The sequence below is a fragment of the Amphibalanus amphitrite genome, unplaced genomic scaffold (genome assembly GCF_019059575.1).
Source record: "Amphibalanus amphitrite isolate SeventyFive unplaced genomic scaffold, NRLGWU_Aamphi_draft 000863F_arrow, whole genome shotgun sequence".
NCBI lineage: Eukaryota > Metazoa > Arthropoda > Thecostraca > Balanomorpha > Balanidae > Amphibalanus > Amphibalanus amphitrite.
Genome location: NW_024882357.1, coordinates 98,701 through 120,502, shown reverse-complemented (window position 1 = coordinate 120,502; position 21,802 = coordinate 98,701). Strand labels below are relative to the sequence as shown.

Sequence of the window (21,802 nt, the reverse complement as noted above, 5' to 3'; positions counted from 1 at the left end):
AGTGAACAACGGTATCACTGAAACAGCAAAGCTTTTAGGGCAGCTAATAATACAAACAGCAAAAAATGTACATAACTATATTATAACTGCGTAACAACAGTGCCGTCAAATTGCATGCGCTATATAAAATATATCACGTAGATTCAGAACGCTGGATGTCAAAAATGGGTCGTGCCTTGCACGTGCATCGCAAATAGCAGGCTCGGAACAACACAGATCAAGTTATTTCTTGATCAATCACACAGAAGTCGCTGAACGATCAAGAAACTGAAGCCATCATCAAGTCGAGATCGCCCGAGTATCTGGGCAGTTCACAGGACGCATTACTGCGTTACGAGCAGTGCATAACGCCGAAACGCCGGATACCGGCGTAGCATGAATAAAAAAAAAAAAAAAACACGAGAGGGCAGGTTGCCACAGCCAACCACAAGTAATCTGCGACCGACTAAACCACTGTTTGAACATGACAATCAGATCATAGGGTAACACATCGAACACGACAGTGAAATACACCACGCGACACAAAAAAAAAGATCCGATAAGCTCGAAGAAAGACTGTAAATACTGCCTGGTATAAAAGAATAGACGTTAGCTAGGTTTCGCCGAGACGCGATCCCCATGCAGGCTACGCACGTGCTTCTTCAGGCCGTTGCTCTGCGCGAACCGTTTGGGACAGAAGGTGCAGCCGAACGGCCGCTCGCCCGTATGCACGCGCAGGTGGCGGCGCAGGTTGCAGCTCTTCTCGAAGCGTTGCGAGCAGTGCGGACAGTTGAGCCGGCCGCCACCGTGGTGTCGCCGCCGGTGCACCAGGAGACCGTCTCGGTACTGAAACGACTCACCACACTCGGCGCACGCGTAGCCCTTAGTTCCGGCGTGCGCCGCCAGGTGGTCGGCGAGCGAGCCGCCGCGCGCGAACCCCTTGCCGCAAATATCACAGCGGTGCCGGGAGGCTTTGCGGGTCTCTGAGGGCGGGGTCGGGTCGGCGGCGGGTGAAACACCGTCCACATGCCGACTAGAGGCGGCAGCATCATCTGCGACATCAGACGGACTCCGGTCTGTCGCCGCCCCACCCCTCTCTGGCTCTCCGATCAAATCGCTCGCATCAAAAGGTGTTGTAAGTCCTTCAACAGCATCAGATGACTGCACCTCCAGAACGCTGGCACTGGTCACTGGCACTGCTGCGGGGGCAGGTCCACAGACCTCTACCCCACCTGGATCAGTCACATCAGCCTCCGCGGAAACAGGCAGGTCAGTTCCTGCTGCATCACAGTCTGAAGAAAGCCTTCGTCCTGGCGGCTCAGCATGGGACCTGTCGGAATCAGTAACGAGCGAGCCTGCCACAGTTCTTTCCCCTGCCACCAAGAGGTCAGAGCTCCCTTTGGCTGGTTTCACCTTTTCCACACCGAATGCACAAGACAAGGAAGCTGGCCCACAGCTATCATCTTCATTATGCTCTCTGATCAATACAGATTCATCTTTCTTTTCAGCATCTTCGTCCTGGGAAGAGCCAGCAAGTCTGTTTAACAGGAATGTAGGATGGAAGGGCATTTCATTAGCATTCGTGATTCCGTTCAAGACATTGGCACTCAATACAGTAAAGACCTAAAGCTATAAATTTGAGCTAATAAGGATTATCTTAACAGAAATTGAAGCTATTTGGATTTCATTTAGTGATAAGTTCCTGTTTAGTTCAAGTGACACAAAATAAATCTAGTCTGATGAAAAATAAAAGCACTCACCAAACATTCCCTGGCATAAGTAATGAGACCTTTGAGAGCTTGCTCAGTTTCAGTGGCAGCAGATATTTGTTTGTCCCAAAGTTCCACCAGAGAATAGCAGGAATTGCACAGTATACTCAGAGGCTGCAGCTTGAGGTGCAGACCTCCCAGTCTCTCCATCACGGTCAGCTGAGATGCGGGCAACACCAAATCCGAGGCCATCCACAGCAGTGAGCGCGTGTCTTGACAAACGACACACCATAGCTTAGCCGACATATTGACAGCTGCCACACTTTGATGTCTGAAAACAGATACAGGCAGAGTTAGGTTGGCATTGTATCATCGCCAATTGGTGAAGCAGTAACGAACTGGCGTGCACTTTGTTCCTGGACCAAACTCGTGCCCCCATAACATTGGTTTATGAATTAAGATATGACTGAAAGTTGGCACACATATATGGTGCAACAATAGTTAACCCTCGCCCATGTAGGGGGGGGGGGGGGTTGGTGCCACCCCCCCTCTGAGGCTTTTCGGAAATAGTGCAAAAACGGCGGCGCGCAGCGCCGCCAAATTTTGGGGACCTTATGGGGCAAACCTTGCGCATCTTTTGATAAAAAAAATTGACCGGGTCATGTCAGGTCACGGAGTTATGACGTCACAAAGGGAACAGCCTCCGGCCGGATTTTCACAAACTGAGTGCCAACGCCCGAGGTTTCCTGCCGGTGGTACGGACATCGGTTGATGGATCGTGATGAAACTTCCCATGCGTGTTGGGGCAAGTATTGGCTATCATATGGTATAAGAAACTTGACCGGGTCAGGTCAGGTCACGGAGCTATGACGTCACAAGAGGAACAGCGTCCGGTACTATTTTTGAAAAGCGCCCGAACCACTATTTTGCTAATTCTTGTCACCTCAATGGGAATATGCAGCAATATTAGCTTCTATAGGGAGCAAATGGACCTCCCAAATCCAAAAATACAATCAGATTTCAAAAATTTAAATTTTGATTTTTCGAATTTCTGCCGCCGACTGTGACCTTGCCGACTTCCGGCGCTCCCAACGCGCCATTTTTAGAGCTAGGGAAACGAAATACATACCAAACGATAGAGAATTGATCGAGGAACACGATAGTGAAGGTTTCAAGTCGATATCTCCCACCGTTTTGCCGCAATCGCCGCCGAAAGTTGAAAAAAGTCTATTTTTCCGAAAATTTGACCTTTGACCGGTCAAAAGTAGGTCAAATGTTGACCTAGGACCAAAAAATATACCACCAATCGCGAGATCTCGGCGAGAGCAATCAGTTGGTCTTTTCCGCTAAGCTCTACGACGCTCCGTTTTCAAACGCCAAGGGGGGGGGGGTCGCACCAACCCCCCCCCTGCATGGGCGAAGGTGGCAGATCGCCGTTTACGGGCGAGGGTTAACCCACGCCCCGTAGGGCTATCGGCGGACCCTACCACCCGAAGGGGGGGGGGGCGTTTCGGCCCCCCTAAGATCTCGGAAATTTACCGGCCGATTTTCAAAATTCAAACGGAGTTCGATAGCCCCACCGGGGCACTACCTTGTGACCGAATTTCATTGACCTAGGTCAAACCGATGACGTTACAGGTCAGGTCAAAGGTCGGATTTTCACCGTTCACAGGCATTTCAAGAAATGTGCTGTGATATCGAGTAAATTGGTAAGTTATTGCAAATCATCGATGGTAAATTGTTCGTCAAAGACATACTTTGCTACCAGAGGTCACTAATACCAGGTCAGGTCACAGAGGTCAGGTCACTGGGGGTCACAATATGAAAGTGTCGTGTGATACATGTTTTATGGTGCATTTTACATGACCATTGCGATTATGTGGGTCAGGCAGCCTTTTGGGGCCAGCTTAGGTTACGTTTTGGTGAAGGTCAGGTTAAGGTCAGGTCAAATTAGATAAAATTTCCAAGTTGATATTTTTGCATAAACTGGGGCTCGATTCGATGCAGCTTGTCACGGGGTGGTCTAATGGTGGTCTTTGTTTTGCCCTACGTGGTCTAGAATTGCCAAAAATTGAGTTTGGAAATTTTACGTCATCATTTTTGAACAATTTTTTTTTTCGCTTTAACTTGGCCAAAAAGAGATATCGATCTGAAATTTGGTATATAGATAGAAGACGGCACAATCACATATTTTGTTTTTTTTTTCGAAACTCAAAAAACTTTTTGGATTTTTTTGCTAATATATCCTAAAAATTAATTTTTTGATTTTTGGGGGTCAAAATTAAAAAAATCCAAAAATTCGAGATAGCAGTTTTGTAACCCTGTCAATTCTACACCTTTTATGTCTTGATCATTTTTCTGTATCTTCAAAGCTGTAGGTTTGACATCCCTTCTCGCGAAGCTCTTTTTTCGGTCGAAAATGGCAGGACATGACGTCATTCTGACGTCATTTGTGGCCAACCTATCATAGCCTCCAGAAATTTTTTGGTCACAATGTGTAAAATTGTTACCCGGAGGGGTCCTGAAAGTTTGGTGGCAAAATCTGCAGCCGTTTAGGAGATATTGACGGAAAAGGACAAGGGGAGCCGTTTCGGCCACCCCACGGTGATGCAAATGGGGTTCACGAGTGGCCATAAATACCAAAAAGTCAAGTTTAGTACCAAACCGAGTAAATCGCTATATGGCTAGCCTACTAGGCGCCTGTCCATGACTCCACGTGGGCAGTCATACACAGAGATATCTGCCTGCTCCTCATCATTCAGATGGTGACATTTTCGACCACATACCCATGTCTGTGGTCGCGTTGGGGGGAGGGCATGAAGGATCCTCACCAACTCTTTCGTGGTTGTTATTAACAATCAGCATGTCGGGAGAACATGCATAACAAAATCGCGTGTGCACAAGTGTTAATTAAATGAGTGTGACGAGAACGGGAAACTGCGGATGATTCAGAATATAAAGTAGAACTTGGAAAATGTGTACTTGAATTTCATTTGCATATCATTCATAGCCGACTTTAGCCCGACTAAAATCTCGGGCAAGCCGTACTTTAGCCTGCTTGGGCCCGGAGTGAAATTGCTGGCTGGGAGGGGGGGGGGGTCGTACCAACCCCCCCCCCCCCCTTGTGCCGTCGAAGGACGCAAAATGGCCTGTGCCGGCGAGGGTTAATACAAACTGCAAAAATTATCCATGGCAATGATCCCTAAAGCCTGCTGCTTCTCATGCCGGGTCAAAAAAAGCCGCATCTTTTTTGGTTTGGCGGTGATCTAATCATTTGCCATCATGCTGCAATCGCAGTTTTTTGCTAAAAAAATTTGCTTTCGTTTCACCTACAGCAGTTTCCACAGTGTGTGCCCGTTAGTGCACCATACCATAGCATTCCCTAACCATTTCTGAGCCACATCGTGAAAGAATTAAGGCGCTAGCACAGGGCAGACCGGCGCTATGGAGGTTTTTGTTCGGCGCGATCGGGTTTCGCGGTCGGGGCGGATTGCTTTCACCGCGGATTGCAATTTCGACAGAAGTTTTTCTTTGGCCTGCTATAAGTAGGTCAAATATTGACCTTAAGTCAAAAGTAATATGCTCACTCGCGAGATCTTGTCAAGAGCAATCCGTTGGTTTTTGTCGCGAGGCGCTAGGCCACTTCGCTTAGAAACAGCAGAGGGATGCACCGACGAACCCCCGCTGTGGCCGCCCGCCCGCGGCGCGGCCGCCCGGGCCGCCCACCGCGCCACGGCACCCGACCGCAACGGACGAAAACTTTAGTAGCGCCGGTCAGCCCAGTGCTAGCGTCTTCATCCTTTCACAGTGCGGCTCAGAAATTATTAGGAAATGCTATGGTATGGTGCACCAACGGGCACACACTGTGTAAACTGCTGTTGGTGAAACGAAAGCAAATATTTTAAAATAAAAAACTGCGAATGCAACATGATGACAAATAGTCAGATCAACGCCAAACCAAAAAAGATACGGCTTTTTGTGACCCTGCATTAGAAGCAGCAGACTTTGGGGATCATTGCCATGTATAATTTTTGTCATTTGTATGAAATGAACGCACGCTAGCGGCGTTTGAAGTTGCGAGTATCTGACAGTCATTTTACGACATAGAAAATGTCACGACTTCTGACAATCATGCACGAGGCCGGTTTCGGCAAAAACATAAAAATCATGTTTTTTTCAGACACCCCAAACTGACTTGCCATATTACGATTTATTCGATTAGGTAAACTTAAAATTTGGACCTTTTCGGTATTTATGGCCACTCGTGAACCCCATTTGCATCACTGTGCACCCCCCTACGGGGCGCGGGTTAACAGTTGCTGCAAGTGAAAGGCCCAGGCGGTTTGAAGCCCACGTGCTCGAGGTACACTCATCATGAACTTGCGTGGCACCTTCGGGTCCATGTGAGGTAGCGGATAGATGGTGCCTGGCCTAGACCTCAAATAGACGCAAATTTACATGCATCATCTTCCTTAGCACTATATTTGCTTCACAAGGCCCCGAAATTCCCAATTTTCCCGCGGTTGAGGCACGCCGAGAGGATTCTCTTCGCGGCTCACAAACAGCACGTGTGTTCTATCCAGCAGGTCCAGTGCTCCTCGCGTGATGAGCTGCGATGAGGTCTGACCAGAACACACATGCATTCCTCGGGTAGTGATGCTCCTTAATGTGACAAGATCGTTGGATGGACCCGCCCCAAGGCCCCGACAGGAGAGTGACTCATGGGACTTTAACCCTATTCCTGGCGGGGGGGGGGCCTCAGGAGCCCCCCCCCCCTGAGGTTTTTTGGTTATTTCTCCCAAACGCGTTGAGCTAGGAAGCTCAAATTTTCTGACTTTTCCTAAAAGGCTTCTACGCAACATGTCTGAAAATTTTGAGTTGATCTGACCTCAGGTCAGGTCACCAGAGGCGGTTTGGTGACCCTACCTCAGAAAAGTTTGCAATCACGCCAGAGCTAGAGTTTTTGACCGATCAATTTCTTCTCTTCAGGCTTTAGTTACGGTACCAGTATGTGCAATTTGTATATCTCGGAATTTTGATATCGGTGACCTAAGGTCAGGTCAGTTTCGCGACCTCCCCATTATAAGTCAATGGGGGAAAAATCAACTCCCTGTTTTTACCACTAAAACGGGTCGGAATGGCCCCATATACCATACATGACTTCATATACGATCAACCTTCACTACCTTGAGGTCTGTTTTGCTGTTGGGCAGCTGTGAGGTCATGTGACGTCATCAAAGGTCACCAAAGGTTTTTGGCCAATAACTCCGTACAGGAACAAGATACAGACGCGTGGATGGTCTCATTGTGTTCAGCTCGTCAAGACGCATCGAATGATATACATGATGACCTCGAGGTCACGTGACCTGAGGTCAACCTTTGACCTTGACCTTTCGAGGTCAACATATATATCATTCGATGCGGATTGACGAGAGGATCACGATGATGCCCTTAGTTTGTTCCTATCTTGACGAATTCGAAAGTTATTCGAGAAAAACTCTCTCCATATCTAGCGCCGCCATTTTGACTTTTTCGACCCCTGTGACGTCATCTTTGACCTGACCTGAAAATGACCTTAGTAAAAATTGTAGACCTTGTCCATGCGTATCCGATGCCGTTTACCGCTTGTCGCTATCTTGCTTCGTTCTCGAGATCTCAGGGGGGGGGGGGCCGAATCGGCCCCCCCCGCCAGTTTCTTGTCCCGGCGGAGCCCGCCAGGAATAGGGTTAAATGGTAAATGGTCAGTTTACCTGTAAACTGGGATCAACTCACGATAATTATATGTCAAACTGATGTAGTATAAGCCATGCCATCTTTTGCGTCTCTTCGCACCGTGGGTTTTGACACACACACAGCAAAAAGCTTGGCCGATCCCCTCCCCCCTCCACCAAAGCGAAGGATAAAATGCTGGGTACCGCGGGCCTACTTGCCCCCCCCCCCTTGCGATCGGCTGCGACCGCCAATGATTGTAAGTGGGACCGTTGTGCATCTAGCCTCACCCTAACACGCACCCTGGTGGGGTCTGATTATAACGCGACCCAGGTTATGGGATTATGGAAGGGGGCTATTTCTCCCCTCGTATCTCCGGAACTACTGGACGGATCTACAAAACTCAAACGGCGTTCGATAGCCCTGTAAAACTTTCGATGGAAAAGTAATTACTTTGACCTCAGAGTCACTGATGACGTTACAGAACAGGTCAAAACTCCATTTTTCACCGATTACGGGCCTCCGGGGAAATGCGTTATAATTTATAACATCGTGTAACAGGCATGCTATCGAAAATCATCGATAGAGCGTCGGTTGCCTATCACATATGTTGCTTAAAGAGGTCACTGATACCAGGTTAGGTCACATAGGTCAGGTCACTAGGGGTCGAAATATGAGCCTAACTATACTAGGGCCGTGTGATGTGTTTTATGGCCAATTTTATATTTCCAATTAAATGGTTAGTTACACGACCATTGAGGCAGATTTAGGCTACGTTCTGGTTGAGGTCAGCTCAAGGTCAGATCAAAAATGGTCAAATTTTAAAGTTGATATTTTTGCATAAAAAGGGTACCTACCTATCTATTTGATGCAGCTCATCACAGGAATTCCAATTGTGGTAAAATGCAAGCTATGACTTCAGAGGGTGGTGCTATGACTTCAGGGAGCTTCAAGACTGTGAAGGGCGGCACTATGACCTCAGGGGGCGGCACTATGAATTCAGAGGACAGTCAAGAGGGCAGGGCGGCACTACAAGTACAGAGGGCGGCACTACCATTTCCGAGGGCGGCATCACGACTTCCGAGGGCGGCATCACAAATTCCAAGGGCAACACTACTACTACAGAGGGCAACAATGTGGTTGTAAAAGGCAGTACTTCGTCTTAAGGGGGCGGCACTCTGACTTCAGGGAGAGAAGTAACATACTCTGAGGGTTTAACATCAATTCAGAGAGTTGCTACCAGAGATTTTTATGAAATGAACTTTGCTCATTTCCGTAAAATGCACTCGAACCCTAGGTATCGAAAAAAGCCACCCGACGGAGGGCGACATTTTTCGATCGGCTAGGGGCATCGGCCCCCAGCCCCAGCGACCCCCCCCCCTTGGATCCGCGCCTGCTCACGGTACCTATCTAGAGAACTCTCACGCCGTTCCAAGCAGGATATATTGATATAGGTTCCAAGCGGCCAGGCAATGCTTTGGTTACAGGCAGAATGCTTGTTTTCTTGGTTATTTAACGACGCATCAGTCAGATAAACACGGAACAAATAGTGCATGGACGCGTTTCGATTATTAAATCTTCATCAGCATGACATAATCACAGAGAAAACAAGATATATTTGTTTTCTCTGTGATTATGTCATGCTGATGTATATTTAATAATCGAAACGCGTCCATGCACTATTTGTTCCGTGTTTTTCTACTTGTCTCTATCAATATGCATCAGTCAGACTTGACTATTAGCGTCAATTCTTCTGATACGCAGAAATACAGAAATGACAGACCACACACTACTTACACTTACCTTGGGAGCATTTGGAAGTTTTTTTTTTTTTTTAAATAGGTTTTAGGGCCAGAAGGACGACCCAGGAAACTACAGGCCAGTAAGCTTAACTTCCGTGCCTTGTAAGGTCCTAGAATCCATAATCAGGGACCAACTAATGGCACATCTGCAGTCCGAGAACCTTCTCAGCGACGCCCAACACGGCTTCAGGCCTGGAAGATCGTGCACCACACAACTGCTCCAAACAATCGAAGAGTGGAGTGGTTGGATCGAGAAAGGCGAACCGGTGGACGTCCTCTACTTAGATCTAGCCAAGGCGTTTAACACAGTCTCGCACAGGAGACTCATCGAGAAGGTCAAGGCCCATGGGATAGGAGGAAAGCTGCTTCGCTGGATTGAAGCCTTTCTCTCAGAACGCCAGCAGCGGGTCACGGTTGAGGGCTGTCGATCGGGTTGGGCACCGGTACCCAGCGGAGTCCCACAAGGCTCAGTGTTGGCCCCCCTTCTGTTCATACTGTTTATCAACGACCTCCCAAGAGTGCTTCACTGCGGAGTCAAGATATTCGCGGATGACGGCAAGCTGTACCGTTCGGTCCTCACCCCATCCGGCCCTCTAGCCCTTCAGAGAGACCTGGACGCCGCATCGGACTGGGCGGATGTATGGAAGCTCGAGTTTAATGCAGAAAAGTGTAGAGTCCTCCACATTGGTCGCCAGAACTCCTTCCAGGGTTGTGCTCGACTCAAAAAAATTTGCCGACTCGACTCATCATTCAACTTCAGAATGCCCTGACTCAACTCTGACTCAAACAAGGATCTGATTTTTTCCCTTGACTCGACTCATGACTCAAGCGGCTCAATGAAAATATGAGTTGACTCAAACTTGACTCTAATTTTTTGTTGAGTCAAATGTGTTGACTCAAAATTGACTCAGATAAAAAATTGTTGAGCGGGGGGGGGGGGGGTAAAAAATCCGGCAACAGGGCCAGGTCTAAGTTGGTAAGCGGGCTGAGAATGAAAAACTTATACTATATATTGTTTCTAAAAAGTTGAGTCAGCTGACTCATGTTTCTAAATGTTCTTGACTCAACTCAATGTCAAAAGTTATTTTACTGACTCAACTCTGACTCAACTCAACACTTTAATATTTTTGTCCAACTCAACTCTGACTCAACTCAACAGCTCAATATTTTATCCGACTCGACTCAAATCTGACTCATTTGAGTCAGAGTTGAGTCAAATTTCTGACTCGACTCATGAGTCAAGCACAACCCTGCCAGCAAGTCTACCAGCTGAAGGGCGCTCGAATGGAACAGGTGGCGGCAGAGAAGGATCTGGGAGTCTACATAGATACGGAGTTGAAGTTCCGACAACAAGCTGCCGCGGCTGTCAGCAAAGCCTCGCGGATACTTTCCATGATTCAGAGGTCTTTCCAGCTGATTGACAAGTCAACGTTGCCCCTACTGTTCAAGACCCTAGTCCGACCCCACCTTGAATACGGGAACATTGTCTGGGGCCCTTTCAACCGGACAGACCAGAAACGAGTGGAGCGCGTCCAGCGGAGGGCAACCAAGAACGTCTCGGAGCTGAGCCACCTGCCCTACACTGAGAGACTGCAGGCGTTGAAACTACCATCCCTGTACTACCGACGAAGGCGCGGTGACATGATAGCGGTATATCAGATGCTACATGGAGGTATTGACCTGGACTCGCGTGTCTTCTTCGACCGCTCAACCGCCCGTGAAACCAGAGGTCACTCGTGGCGCCTCGTGAAGCCGCGCGCGGTCTCCAGAGTCCGCCGAAACGCCTCCTCAGTAAGGGTTATAAACGATTGGAATAGTCTGCCGCCAGAAGTTGTCGACGCCGGTACGCTCAACCAGTTCAAGACCCGCCTAGACACTGCCTTAGGAGAGATTACAGGCAATGGTAAGTCAAATATTTTTAGGTTAAGTGGTTGTGTATCTGGCTTCAGGCCGAAGGCCTGAAGCCTGATGCATAACCACTTAACCTAAAAATATTTGACTTACCATTGCTTGCAATCTATTCATGCAAGTCACTTTTTCCTTTTCCCCCAGTAGGCAAACATCAGTAGGTCAGGTTAGGTAAGGTTTGGTTATGTTCTGATCATTTTCTCATGCTCTATTACCTTTGCTAAATATTTTCTCTTTTTTATTCACCGTTTTTCTTGTGCTTTGGTATTATGACGTCATTTTCATAACGTCGAAAACTAATGAATATCCGCATCATTTTTTCTTTTATAGGGCAGCGTTGTATGTTTCGTTTTTGTCGCGGAAGCGTGCTTTCTTCAGTGTATATTGTGCAGCAGTGCGGTGTAATGTGCTGGGGTTTTAGTATCTTATTTTACATTTTTGATGCATTTAAGCATCATATCTGAATTCAGGACATCAAATAGTGTAAGAATGTGCATTTTTTTCTTGTTAAAACAATATTGCGGACCTAAAGTAAATATTTACCGACACCCACTGGGCAGACTTCGTACACGCGATACCTTACACAGACCAGTAAAACCCACACTAAGCAGCTCGACTGGAACGGACATAAAGGCCAAGTGGCCCTGAACCCTGAATATATATGGCCTATATATGGCCTATATATATGGCCTTGAAGTGGCCTATCAAAATTCTGTACTTCTAAGTAAGTAAGTAAGTAAGTCAGTTGGGCAAACTACGGGGAGGTAATCAAGAACTTGATTAATCAAGTTCATGATTATTTTATGCCCATATTTGGTCATGTTTGCAGCCCGTCACGAAAACGGCCGAATCTCGATTCAGGGTCTACGGAGATGCACGAAAATTTTAAGACCGATAGAGAAGAAGTCACTCTACAAGTGTAATCTTTGAATGATTCAAGTTGAAAATCGTGAGGCGGTAGATTGCAACCAAAACGTAATCAACAACTTGATTACGAGGCGTCGTCCCGGGAGTCCGATGATCAACTTCTTGATTACGCAGCCAGCTGGCTAATCATGATCTTGATTTCGCATTCAGCTGAGGGGTGTTCACGGGCACCGCACACTGCTGCGTGCGGTGTGTGCGGTACGTCCAGCAGGCGTGGGGGTAGGGGATGGGTAGGCGGCTCTGACGTCACGGCTGCGTGCGGTGGACGGTCCGCTGTGGCCAGTCCCGACCGGCCACAGCGGTCGCTGTGTGCGGTGACGCAAGGCTGACGTAGGGACGCAGTGGGCGGAGCTTGGAGGCTGTGTGCGGTCCGACCGCACACAGGGTCCGTGAACAGCCCTCTGGCTAATCACGATTTTGATCGCGCTGATCGTGCTACTGGCGACCGTTGAACAATGCAGCTAATTAAAAGATACAATGGTAATGGTGTATATAATAGACAAAATCAATCAGTTTTGGTGGGATGGAATTTATGTTGCAGTTAATGTTTCTCATGAATGACTTGACCGAGCCTGTTCAAATTTTGTGTGTGGCTGGAAGCGGATTAGCTATAAGCTTTGGACGAATCGGGGATAGGATATATTTGCACACGCGCACCTTATTTCTGTATCTCCGGAACGGCGTCACCGATTGTTTTTCAATTTTGGTGGGTGGCTAGAGACTCAATAGCTGTAAGCTTTAGACGAGTTAGGGATGTGGCACACACATGTGAACTTGTGCACGAGCACACCTCTTCTCGCGCTTGCTCGCTCACATTGCCGAACACGGAGCTGAAAAAAGACCACCCCGAGCAAGAACACCGCTGTCCGCGATAAGCGGCCTGACCATAAGTCAGCTCAAATGATAATCTGCATACGACCGTCGACCACATATATTGGACGAATAGCGTCACAACCCAGAGCCCGTGTAACCAAGCACAGATCAAAGATATATTTCAAGAAATGTGTATTTATAGTCCTGCCAGTGGAAGGCTCAAAGAATTGGCAAACGCTTCCGACACCCCGCAGCGGCATGCTCTACGGGGATCTCACTCCACTTGCTTCACGGTCGCAATGGCCGCCGCTGATGGCGGCACATCGGCCTTCACCCCACCAAACACTTTGGTTCTCAGAAACCAATTCAGATTGACCATGTCTTTAGGAGTTTTGATGTTAAAAATCCAAAAGGTGGCCTGCCACAGCAGGAATGCTTGGTCTGGTGGCGCCGATACCACCTCCTGGGCCTCGACGAATACCGCGTCTTCCCCGCCCAGCTCTCCATTCACGATTATGGGATGGAAAGTTTTGCGGGCCTCCGTTGGCTTCCGTCGTTTCTTGGAGAATGCGATGCAGGTTCTCCAGCTCATCCCCTGCAAAATGTTCATAACCAAATTATAGGTACACTTAACATTGCGTGGGAGAAAATGGAGGAGAAAGAATAGGAGAGAAGGAGGGAAAGAGTAAAGGGGAGAGAGAGAGAGAGAGAGAGAGAGAGAGAGAGAGAGAGAGAGAGAGAGAGGGAGAGAGGGAGGGAGGGAGGGAGGGGAGGGGAGGGGAGAGAGGAGAGGAGACACGAGGAGAGGAGAGGGGAGGGAGTGAGGAAGGAAGCAAGGAAAGATGGAAGGAAGAAATGATGGAGGAGAGGTAGGCGGATGTAACAAGGCAAACAAGACAAGACATGGACCTGATGAGTTGGCGCAGGGCACTGATAGGTACTACATTTTGGCACATGATGTGAAAATAATGTACAATGCCTCAGACTCAGCAGTTTGGAAAATGTAGGTACAAATTACACATGCATTAGTGAAGAAGTTTCTGCATTTAGATTAGAATAAATTGTTTTGAAAACATTAGACAATGCCTGTATCTTGAAAAAGGATTAGATTGGGCTGTGTCAGGACAAAACTGGGGATGAGTCATGTGAGCTCGCAAAGTTCTCAAGTTGTGCCAGGCAACTTCATGAGATTACACTAAAGGAGCTCCAGCGAATTATTTTCAGCATGCCCAGCTTGAGTGTGCAAAATGTACACTGGACTGGACCACTGTAGTGTCTGAACGTGATGCACAAAACTGAACGTGACACACCAGCGACAAAACAAAACACTACAACCATCTATTGCAAAAACAATTCATACATACCTGCAGCTGTGTGTCCCTGCATCCTGGCCTGCTGTCTTGCATGAGCGATGCACATAATACAAATGTAGCTGTACTTAGTCCGCTTAATTCCAAAGAAATTCATCGTATCATTTTTTGATTGAGCGTTCCTCAACGTGAGACCATAGGTACCATTATCACGAGCTTCCTGAACAATACTGTGGTGACGGCGACGCTTACTGCTACAGCGAGGAGGTGGTGCTTTGATGAGCTGTGGAAAAACAGACACATTTGCAGTCACCACTTCTATTATTATTCTATGAATCCATGACAAAGCCACTTAGAATGCAAGTATGAATAACCTAGCATAAGCCCAAATTTAACTTTTCATTAAAAACTAGAAGATATATCCTATTGGTCCCTGCTTGCACAGACAATTGACTGAATAAATGATATGGCCACACTGCAAACTTTCGCACAACCTGCCAGGCCATAACATTTCTAGCTACTGTGGGCAGTTAAATGTGCCTCTCTAATCAACAATTGCCCCAAACAACAAAATAGGCCTATTATTTACTTTAAAATAAACTATAACCCTGTAAATAGCAATACATTTCGTAAATAATTAAAATATTATACCGCGGAAAGCATGCGCCATGATAGCCTACAAAGTCATCATAAATTCTATCGCGATATTTCAACATTTATACCGACGCACATGAAGGTTGAGGCTATTCAAATTTACAAACATGATCTAAATTATTTAAAAAATGCTAATTTTACCTATAAGAACCAAATTACCAATAATTCGGCGCCAATTTCCGGCCTCACCCACACACCGACAACACGACAAATGGCGGCGTGCTAATAGGCGACGGTGCCTTTTCGAAGAAATCTTTATTACGACCAATTTAAGACGTGTGTAAAATGAATGTTCAATGATTTATTTTTAAATTAGAAACGTAAAAATGTGGATAAAAGAATAATATCCGCCTAAAAAGGGCTTTAAAAAATATCACTTTTCTGAAAAAGTTAGGCTAGCAGTTTATCTTTCGCCATATGAGCTAAAGTACATATCCCACTGCTACCGGTCCATATCATTTCGGGAGAATAGAATATTGCGTTTCACCTGGTAAAAAATCGTGTCGATATGGACATTATAACAATCGAAACGAAACACTTGAATAGTTCGGTGCACGAAAAGTAATCAAAATCTTGATTACAACTCCTTATATGGTCATGCCACGCCCCATTTTCATGACGTCATAATCATGAACTTGATTAATCAAGTTCGTGATTACCTCCCCGTAGTTTGCCCAACTGAAGTAAGGTTTTTTATGCTATTGCAGCCGATTTATTATTGTTAAATATGTTCAGGCGTGGTATGCTAAAGACTGATGAAAACGGACTTCGCTGCTGATTCTGCTCACTCTTGCATAATACACAATTTTCATTGGTGGACCAAAAAGTTGATTTGTGTACCCAACATTCGCTGCACAGCACCTGTTCCAATTGCTGGCGCATTATTTTTCACATGGAAAAATGGTTCTGTGACGTACGGTTGGCTGACTCTTTGTAAAGTCAGTCAAATGATATATGGACACTTCTATTAAATCAAAATGCTCAATTTTCCAATTTCATGTCATTAAATTGTAAAAAAAAACAACATTATTCGACACTAATCGATCCAAAAATTGAAAACTAGGGGAATATAAAGTATTTTTTAAGCTTACGTTTGTCGTCATCAAAATTTTTAGAATTTGACTTGTAGTCAAATAACATTGAGCTTGAATTACAAACGTAGGGCACGCGTGTGCGCGCCGGGGCGCCGCGTTGTTGTTGTTGTTGATTGGTATCTTTGGGTTTACGGATTGAATCGGTGAGTTTTTTTTTGTTTAATTGCGTTTGATGCATTCTGATGACTATTTTTAAAACATACCTCTGTATGTATGGGCTCGACTTCGAACCCATGCTGACAGGCTAGTCCGAATGGAACACCGATACCGAGGCCAATACCACAGTTGGTGACATACCAGGGAAATAAGCTAAAATTAGAGCGCTCTATTTATTGCTCCTGCCCCATGTTGAAGAGATACCCCTAAAAGCGTGATCTTTTATCGGCCCTTACGCAGCAAGGCAGTAATTCTCAGAGCGGTGGATGGTATCAATAGAAAGAGAATGCGTCAAAGATTAACATGAATTAATTAAAATAACATTAAAATGTTAATTAAGCGTGGAAATTAGTCCCAAACATAAGCTAAGTATTGCTCCTACCTCGGCGACGGCGCTCCCCGCAGTCAGCGGGGAAGCTAAAATAAAAGCCACCATCCTCCTCCGAAAGTCAATTTTAGAGCGGCCGAGTGGGCCGATGCGGGGCCACCAAACTGAGGTGAGACGTGGCTAGCAATTGCAAACTGCCATAGAAATCAATATCTTAAGACGTACAATATGGGATGATTACTCTGAAGCTGGAGTGAAAGCTTGAGTAGATTGCAAGAAACGAAATGCATAGATTGGTTGAATTACGTACAATAGGCACAGCTCAGATGAAGCCATTTCTATGATGTTGACATTTGACATAACCCTTCCTCTCCTCACCTATGACCTAAGTGCATTGGCAGTTACCGGCATAGTTTCTGAGCACGAGTGTAATTCGCCATCGGACCGCAATGCATGTTGCTAGGCTGCTGCAATTACGACGAACATACGAATACTGCATTCATTTGTAGACGTTTTTTAGGCGGTCTTTGACGTACAAGGGGGCATACCTGTCGACAACTTGAGTTTCTCCGAATTTCAAAAACTCCCAGAATTTCAATTCCTTATGCACTGTTGTAGGTACAGCTAATGCTATGTTCACAAGTTTTCGTTTCCTCCTGTTCTAAAAAGGATGATATTTGTCGATTTCGTGCGTCGCTGATAGGAGGGTGCGTTTAATAATTAGGCCCAACGCTTTCTGCATCCGCGAGTACCTTCAAAAGGGAACAACAGTTTCCATTTATTACACTATGGGACATGTGACAAAATGACCACTGGAACACGCATGAAACGGAGCTCATATTCCTAAAAATGTCTACAATCACTTCTTTTCTGACACTATTAGCAAATACCATCTCAAGTTAGGTGGTTGACAGACAGTCAATGGAGATCTGGGGAGACTGAGTGATGCCAATTCACCACTTAACTGATAATGAGGGCCGAGGGAAGATAAACATGCAATGTGCATGCACAACTGACAACTTGACAAGTGACAAAACACTACCACTATTGCGCAATGCACAACAAATTACAGCAGCCAGCCCAAAAAATGCTTTTGGTGACTAATTGCAAAACAAGTCACTAATAAATGTCTTAGTTGCAGCTGAACACTGCACAATGATCACACTGTTCACACATTGAGTGAGATGCCACAGGTGGTTTGAATCACACTTTGGTACAACTGCAAATCTGAAGTGTTGTCATGAGGTTCATGCCTCCATGATCACAGCACTTTGGTTGTGGTTGACATAACACTTGTAGTCTGCAGAGTTCCACATGAACTGCAGACACCTCATCTGGTGGTCTTCATGTTGCTCAACTTCTTCATGAGGCAATTGTCGACCACCCAGCGGAAGCATGGTCCTGCAGAAAAGAAAGGTAATGCATAAGGTACAAACATTATCTGCTGAAACAGCCCCTTCTGTTGGCTGTTATTAAACTTTTAACATAACATAACAACATGTATTCCATGTATATTACATTTGTTCAAGTAAAATACTGCCGGCTATTTCAAAACCAGAAAATGAAATTATATTGTGGCATAATTCACATGCTCAGCTATAAGCATCAAATAAAAATTAATTTAAAATTTGGCATATTCTATATACCTAACACATTCATAGAATATTCTACTTCACGTCACAAGGACTCACAATCTTTCTGTTGGGTGTTTGATTGACGCATTAACTAAGTTTGTCTTAGGTTTTATTATTGCAAAAAATCATATTGCATTATTGTATCAAAATACTGCCAGCAATAACAAAACAAGAACATGAAATGTCAATGAGCAAGCCACCTTTCCTAAAAATGGATTACTTTGAAAAGAATTTTAGGTTCTTTTAAGGAAAAGGAGAAATGATTATCAGGTAATTATCAGAAAACCACTCAACCAGCAAGTGGCTGGGTGGTTTCACAGCAAACATCAAGCCAAAACATATGCTTACATTTATCTAACAATTGAGTCATTTGACTACTACAAGGATATGTGAGCAAAATAAGATTCCAATTATCCAATGTTGACTTCCTTGCAAAGTTTATGCCTTATTTTACGAAAATGTGTCACTAGAATATGATACTTATCATCGAATATCATTTAATTTACGATTTATTTCGATCGGAACGCACATTGAGTCCCGCGCCATTTTCGTCGACGATGAATATGATCGTGCTTCATGAAGAAATAAGGGGTTTCAATGGTCTTTTAAAGCAATAATTTGATGCAAAAATTTGTAGGAAATAATATAAAGCTGGTTCAAATGGCCATCAACCATTTAAAACACCGAAAATACTCACAACTCCGTCCCGACGACCACGCAGCACCGCGCGCGCCACACTACTGGCACAATGCCAAAACTGCTGTCACATCAGAAATGTTTTTTTTTTTCTCGATTGCAATTGTGGAATCATTTATTAAACAGAAGATGATCTTTCCGAAAAACCGACTGATTTCATACACAGATGCATGGAAAATAAAAAATCCCGGCAAGTTTAATTGTATTGTTTTGTCGATTTTGACATGCTCCTAGTTTGCAGCCATATTTCGATATGTTCTACAGGGAGTTCAGAATTATTTCAGGACCAATCTTTTCCTCATTCATTTTCCCGTCGATCATGAAATTTTTAGAGCGGAACAATTAGTTTCCAGGCGGTCCGAGCGGTTTTCGTGAGAAGGGTGCAAAAATCGGCGTCATTTTTAGAGCCTCGACACCAGCTCAACACAGGACCCTATGGGAGACGGTGAAGTAGCGGGAGCAATAAATAGAGCGCTCTAATTTTAGCTTATTTCCCTGGAGTGTCACCGACTGACCAAGCGGACTTCGTCTTCACATTTACCGCTAAAGCCTGAATGCTGTGTTGCTCGTACTCGTACTCACATAAACATCTCTCAGTTGGTTGGTTTGGAGTAAGCATCATATCCAGGGGTTAAAGTGCTACCGTAAAATGGGGTGTTAAGGGACAGTGGGGTGTTAAGGGACAGTTGCATGGGAAAAACTTTGAGTCATATTAACTTCCTAATTTGAGAAAGTTCAATAAAAACTTCAGTGTGGTAGTTGACACTGTTTTGCTCTTGACCATAGGACAAAATGCTATGGCTTTTCATGCAAGTGATTTGGTTCAAAAATGGATTTGAAAATCATGCTGCATTTTCACAAAATTGAAACATCTCCAAAACTCTGTGTGTACCTCATGAACTAGTGGGTGTAAAGGGAAAATGAATGCATAGGTGTATTGTCACATGTATTGCACATGTTTCTTGAAAAACTTGTGCAAATCCACCCATTCATTCATCATCCTCTTCCTCTTTTCTGGATACATGCATATTTTGAGGTGGATGTGGGGTGCTAAGGGACAGGGAAGAAAAAATAAAAAATGAAATCTAAATATAATTTAATCAAGTTTTCTTTCAGTAGGCATGGAAAACACCAAGTTCCACCTAAAATGCTGGCAAGTTCATGCTTTTATCTCTAACACATCTTAAGTTATGTAACAAAACATCTCAACACTCTTTTACAATGATGGGTCAATGGAGACTGATGTAGGTAAATGTGATGTCATCATAAAAAGGCCAAAACAAAGAGGGCAACATAATGACAAGTGACTAGCTTCAACATGGGTTTTTATTGATGACAGAAGATTACTTTTTGGTTCTGTTTACCTTATAATTAGCACATTTTCCACAAGCGTAAACAGCATTACACGTAATTGGCTAAAAAGGTCATTAGTGGCGAATGAACCTGACTTGTGTTGTGACAGAATATGCAAAACATTTCAATAAATAAATTGTGTGCCCTTCCACACCCCAATTGTGGGCATTTGATGACCATTTCTTGGAATAATATAGGTGTCCCTTAACACCCCACATTGGGGTGCTAAGAGACAGTGATGGAAAATAATAAAAATAATATGCAGGTATAAATCTTAAAAACTTTAATGTGGTAGGCATGTAAAGCACCAAATTCCACATAAAGTGCTGACAATTTGATGCTTCTATCTCCAACCCTTCTTGAGTTATATAACAAAACACCTCAAAACTGTCCCTTAACACCCCATTTTACGGTACCCGGAACTCTCGCCCTGTTGAAGCAGCCAGGTAGCAGCAGTGCCGAGGGCAGTGCCGCATCTATTGCCCGGGGGCCGGGGAGGTGGGAATTGAATCTGAATGGCTAAATATTAAATCGAGAGGCAAGGAAGCTACCCCTAGACCAGAAAGCTCCTCAACTTTCCTTGGCATACACCTACTTACAGACTAGTCTCATTTTAAGCTTTTATCTGTCTGAGTCTCAGCTTACGTAGCTTATCATGGGCTCATGCTCATTCATGTTTCTAAGGGTACAATATCCCTTTTACTTTACTTCAACCATTTTCCATTGGTGTGCCATGACAGGACTACCAAATGGCATCCCCATGGGGCATGGGCCCAGACTGGCAAAAAATACATGCCATGACTTATGCTGTATACCTATGTCCTGCATAGTGGCGGGATTGCGCCAAAAATTTCAGTGCTTGTCCGGTCTCTGGAGTAACTTTGCTTGAGCCGAATTCAGCGCATAGCAGCGGCTGAATATTTTTGTGCAGGGCAGCTACAGATTTCTTTTGGCGAAAGAAAGTCATTGAATTTAGTCGGTATGCTGGTCAATCTAGCAGCAGATTCGCCTTGGGGGCGGCTCTAGAGAGCTTTCGGGACGAGACATCCCCTCCCGGCGCCCTGGTCGTCGCGTGCTGGAACTGGCGAGCCGCTCTGAGCCTACTCGGGGAGCGGCTGCCCAGGTGAGGCCTCGACGTGGAGATAGGCATGGAAGACCTTGTTGAACATCGCTAAGCGTCGTTCCTGTTTGGGTTCGTGCCCACTGCGGTATCGAGGGGAATGAGAGCGCGGACGACCTGGCGAAACAAGCGGCCCTGCCCTCAAACGCCCGCTCGCTGACCAGGGCGGTTCATTGTGCGGCCTCGCATCAATGTCGCGACAACTGGTCCGAGTTACTACCTACTCAAGCCACTCTTCGGGAGCACGCCGCCGCTCCCTATCCCCGGAGAGGGCCGATAGGACGCCGTTTCGGTGCACCAGATGGGGGCGGACCACTGGGGCCGCTCGCTCTAGTACGTGCACCGAATCGACCGTCTCCCCTCCGCGGCGTGCCAGCAGTGCCCAGACAAGCTGTGCCCCGCGGCGCTCTGCACCTTGTGCCAAGAAGAGTGTTGTGCCGGAGCAAGTGCTGATCCGCTGCCCGGCCCTCGCTGGCTCCCGCCAGCCTCGAGCACACCGCTCCGCCGATTTTTGTGGCCCCGCAACTTCCGACTCCGGCCTTGTTTCACGGCACGACGCTACAGTGCGCTAAGCGCATTGAGGTATTGGGTTTCTGTGGAAACGAAAAAC

At 45.8% G+C, this 21,802-nt stretch overlaps 2 protein-coding genes across 15 annotated transcripts in view; one reads left to right on the top strand and one right to left on the bottom strand.

The window, feature by feature from the left end:
• Nucleotides 1–63: 63 nt before the first annotated feature.
• Nucleotides 64–15,677, bottom strand: LOC122367323 (zinc finger protein 358-like). Of its 11 annotated transcripts, none has more exons than XM_043340347.1 (3): nucleotides 15,652–15,677; nucleotides 1,740–2,019; nucleotides 64–1,497 (listed from the first exon to the last, which is right to left on the bottom strand). In XM_043340347.1, the coding sequence occupies exons 2-3, from the start codon at nucleotides 1,992–1,994 to the stop codon at nucleotides 589–591; spliced, it is 1,164 nt and encodes a 387-aa protein (XP_043196282.1). In that variant the 5' UTR covers nucleotides 1,995–2,019; nucleotides 15,652–15,677; the 3' UTR covers nucleotides 64–588. The 11 variants fall into 11 exon arrangements, with proteins under 11 accessions (XP_043196282.1, XP_043196285.1, XP_043196278.1 ...); XM_043340350.1 differs by lacking the exon at nucleotides 15,652–15,677 and adding an exon at nucleotides 12,095–12,183 and having other exon boundaries at nucleotides 64–1,309; XM_043340343.1 differs by lacking the exon at nucleotides 15,652–15,677 and adding an exon at nucleotides 12,103–12,183.
• Nucleotides 11,205–21,802, top strand: part of LOC122367320 (ribosomal oxygenase 1-like) — a 51,651-nt gene continuing 41,053 nt past the window's right edge. Inside the window, exon 1 of one of the 4 annotated variants that reach the window (XM_043340332.1) lies at nucleotides 11,205–11,278. The gene's annotated coding sequence lies outside the window, so the exon portion shown is untranslated. Of the gene's footprint in view, nucleotides 11,279–15,952; nucleotides 16,049–18,764; nucleotides 18,786–20,000; nucleotides 20,023–21,802 lie in introns of those variants that run through there. The other 3 variants (XM_043340330.1, XM_043340331.1, XM_043340333.1) reach the window with 3 other exon arrangements.

What these genes read in the sequence shown, in the direction of transcription:
- LOC122367323 (XM_043340340.1), bottom strand. Translation starts at nt 11,736, where the DNA reads ATGTCCGTTCCAGTCGAGCTGCTTAGTGTGGGTTTTACTGGTCTGTGT. An exon ending in AGTCTGCCCAGTGGGTGTCG is followed by an intron (nt 2,020 to 11,650) that starts GTAAATATTTAC and finishes ATCTGTTTTCAG; the next exon opens with ACATCAAAGTGTGGCAGCTG. An exon ending in CTTATGCCAGGGAATGTTTG is followed by an intron (nt 1,498 to 1,739) that starts GTGAGTGCTTTT and finishes GGCTCTTCCCAG; the next exon opens with GACGAAGATGCTGAAAAGAA.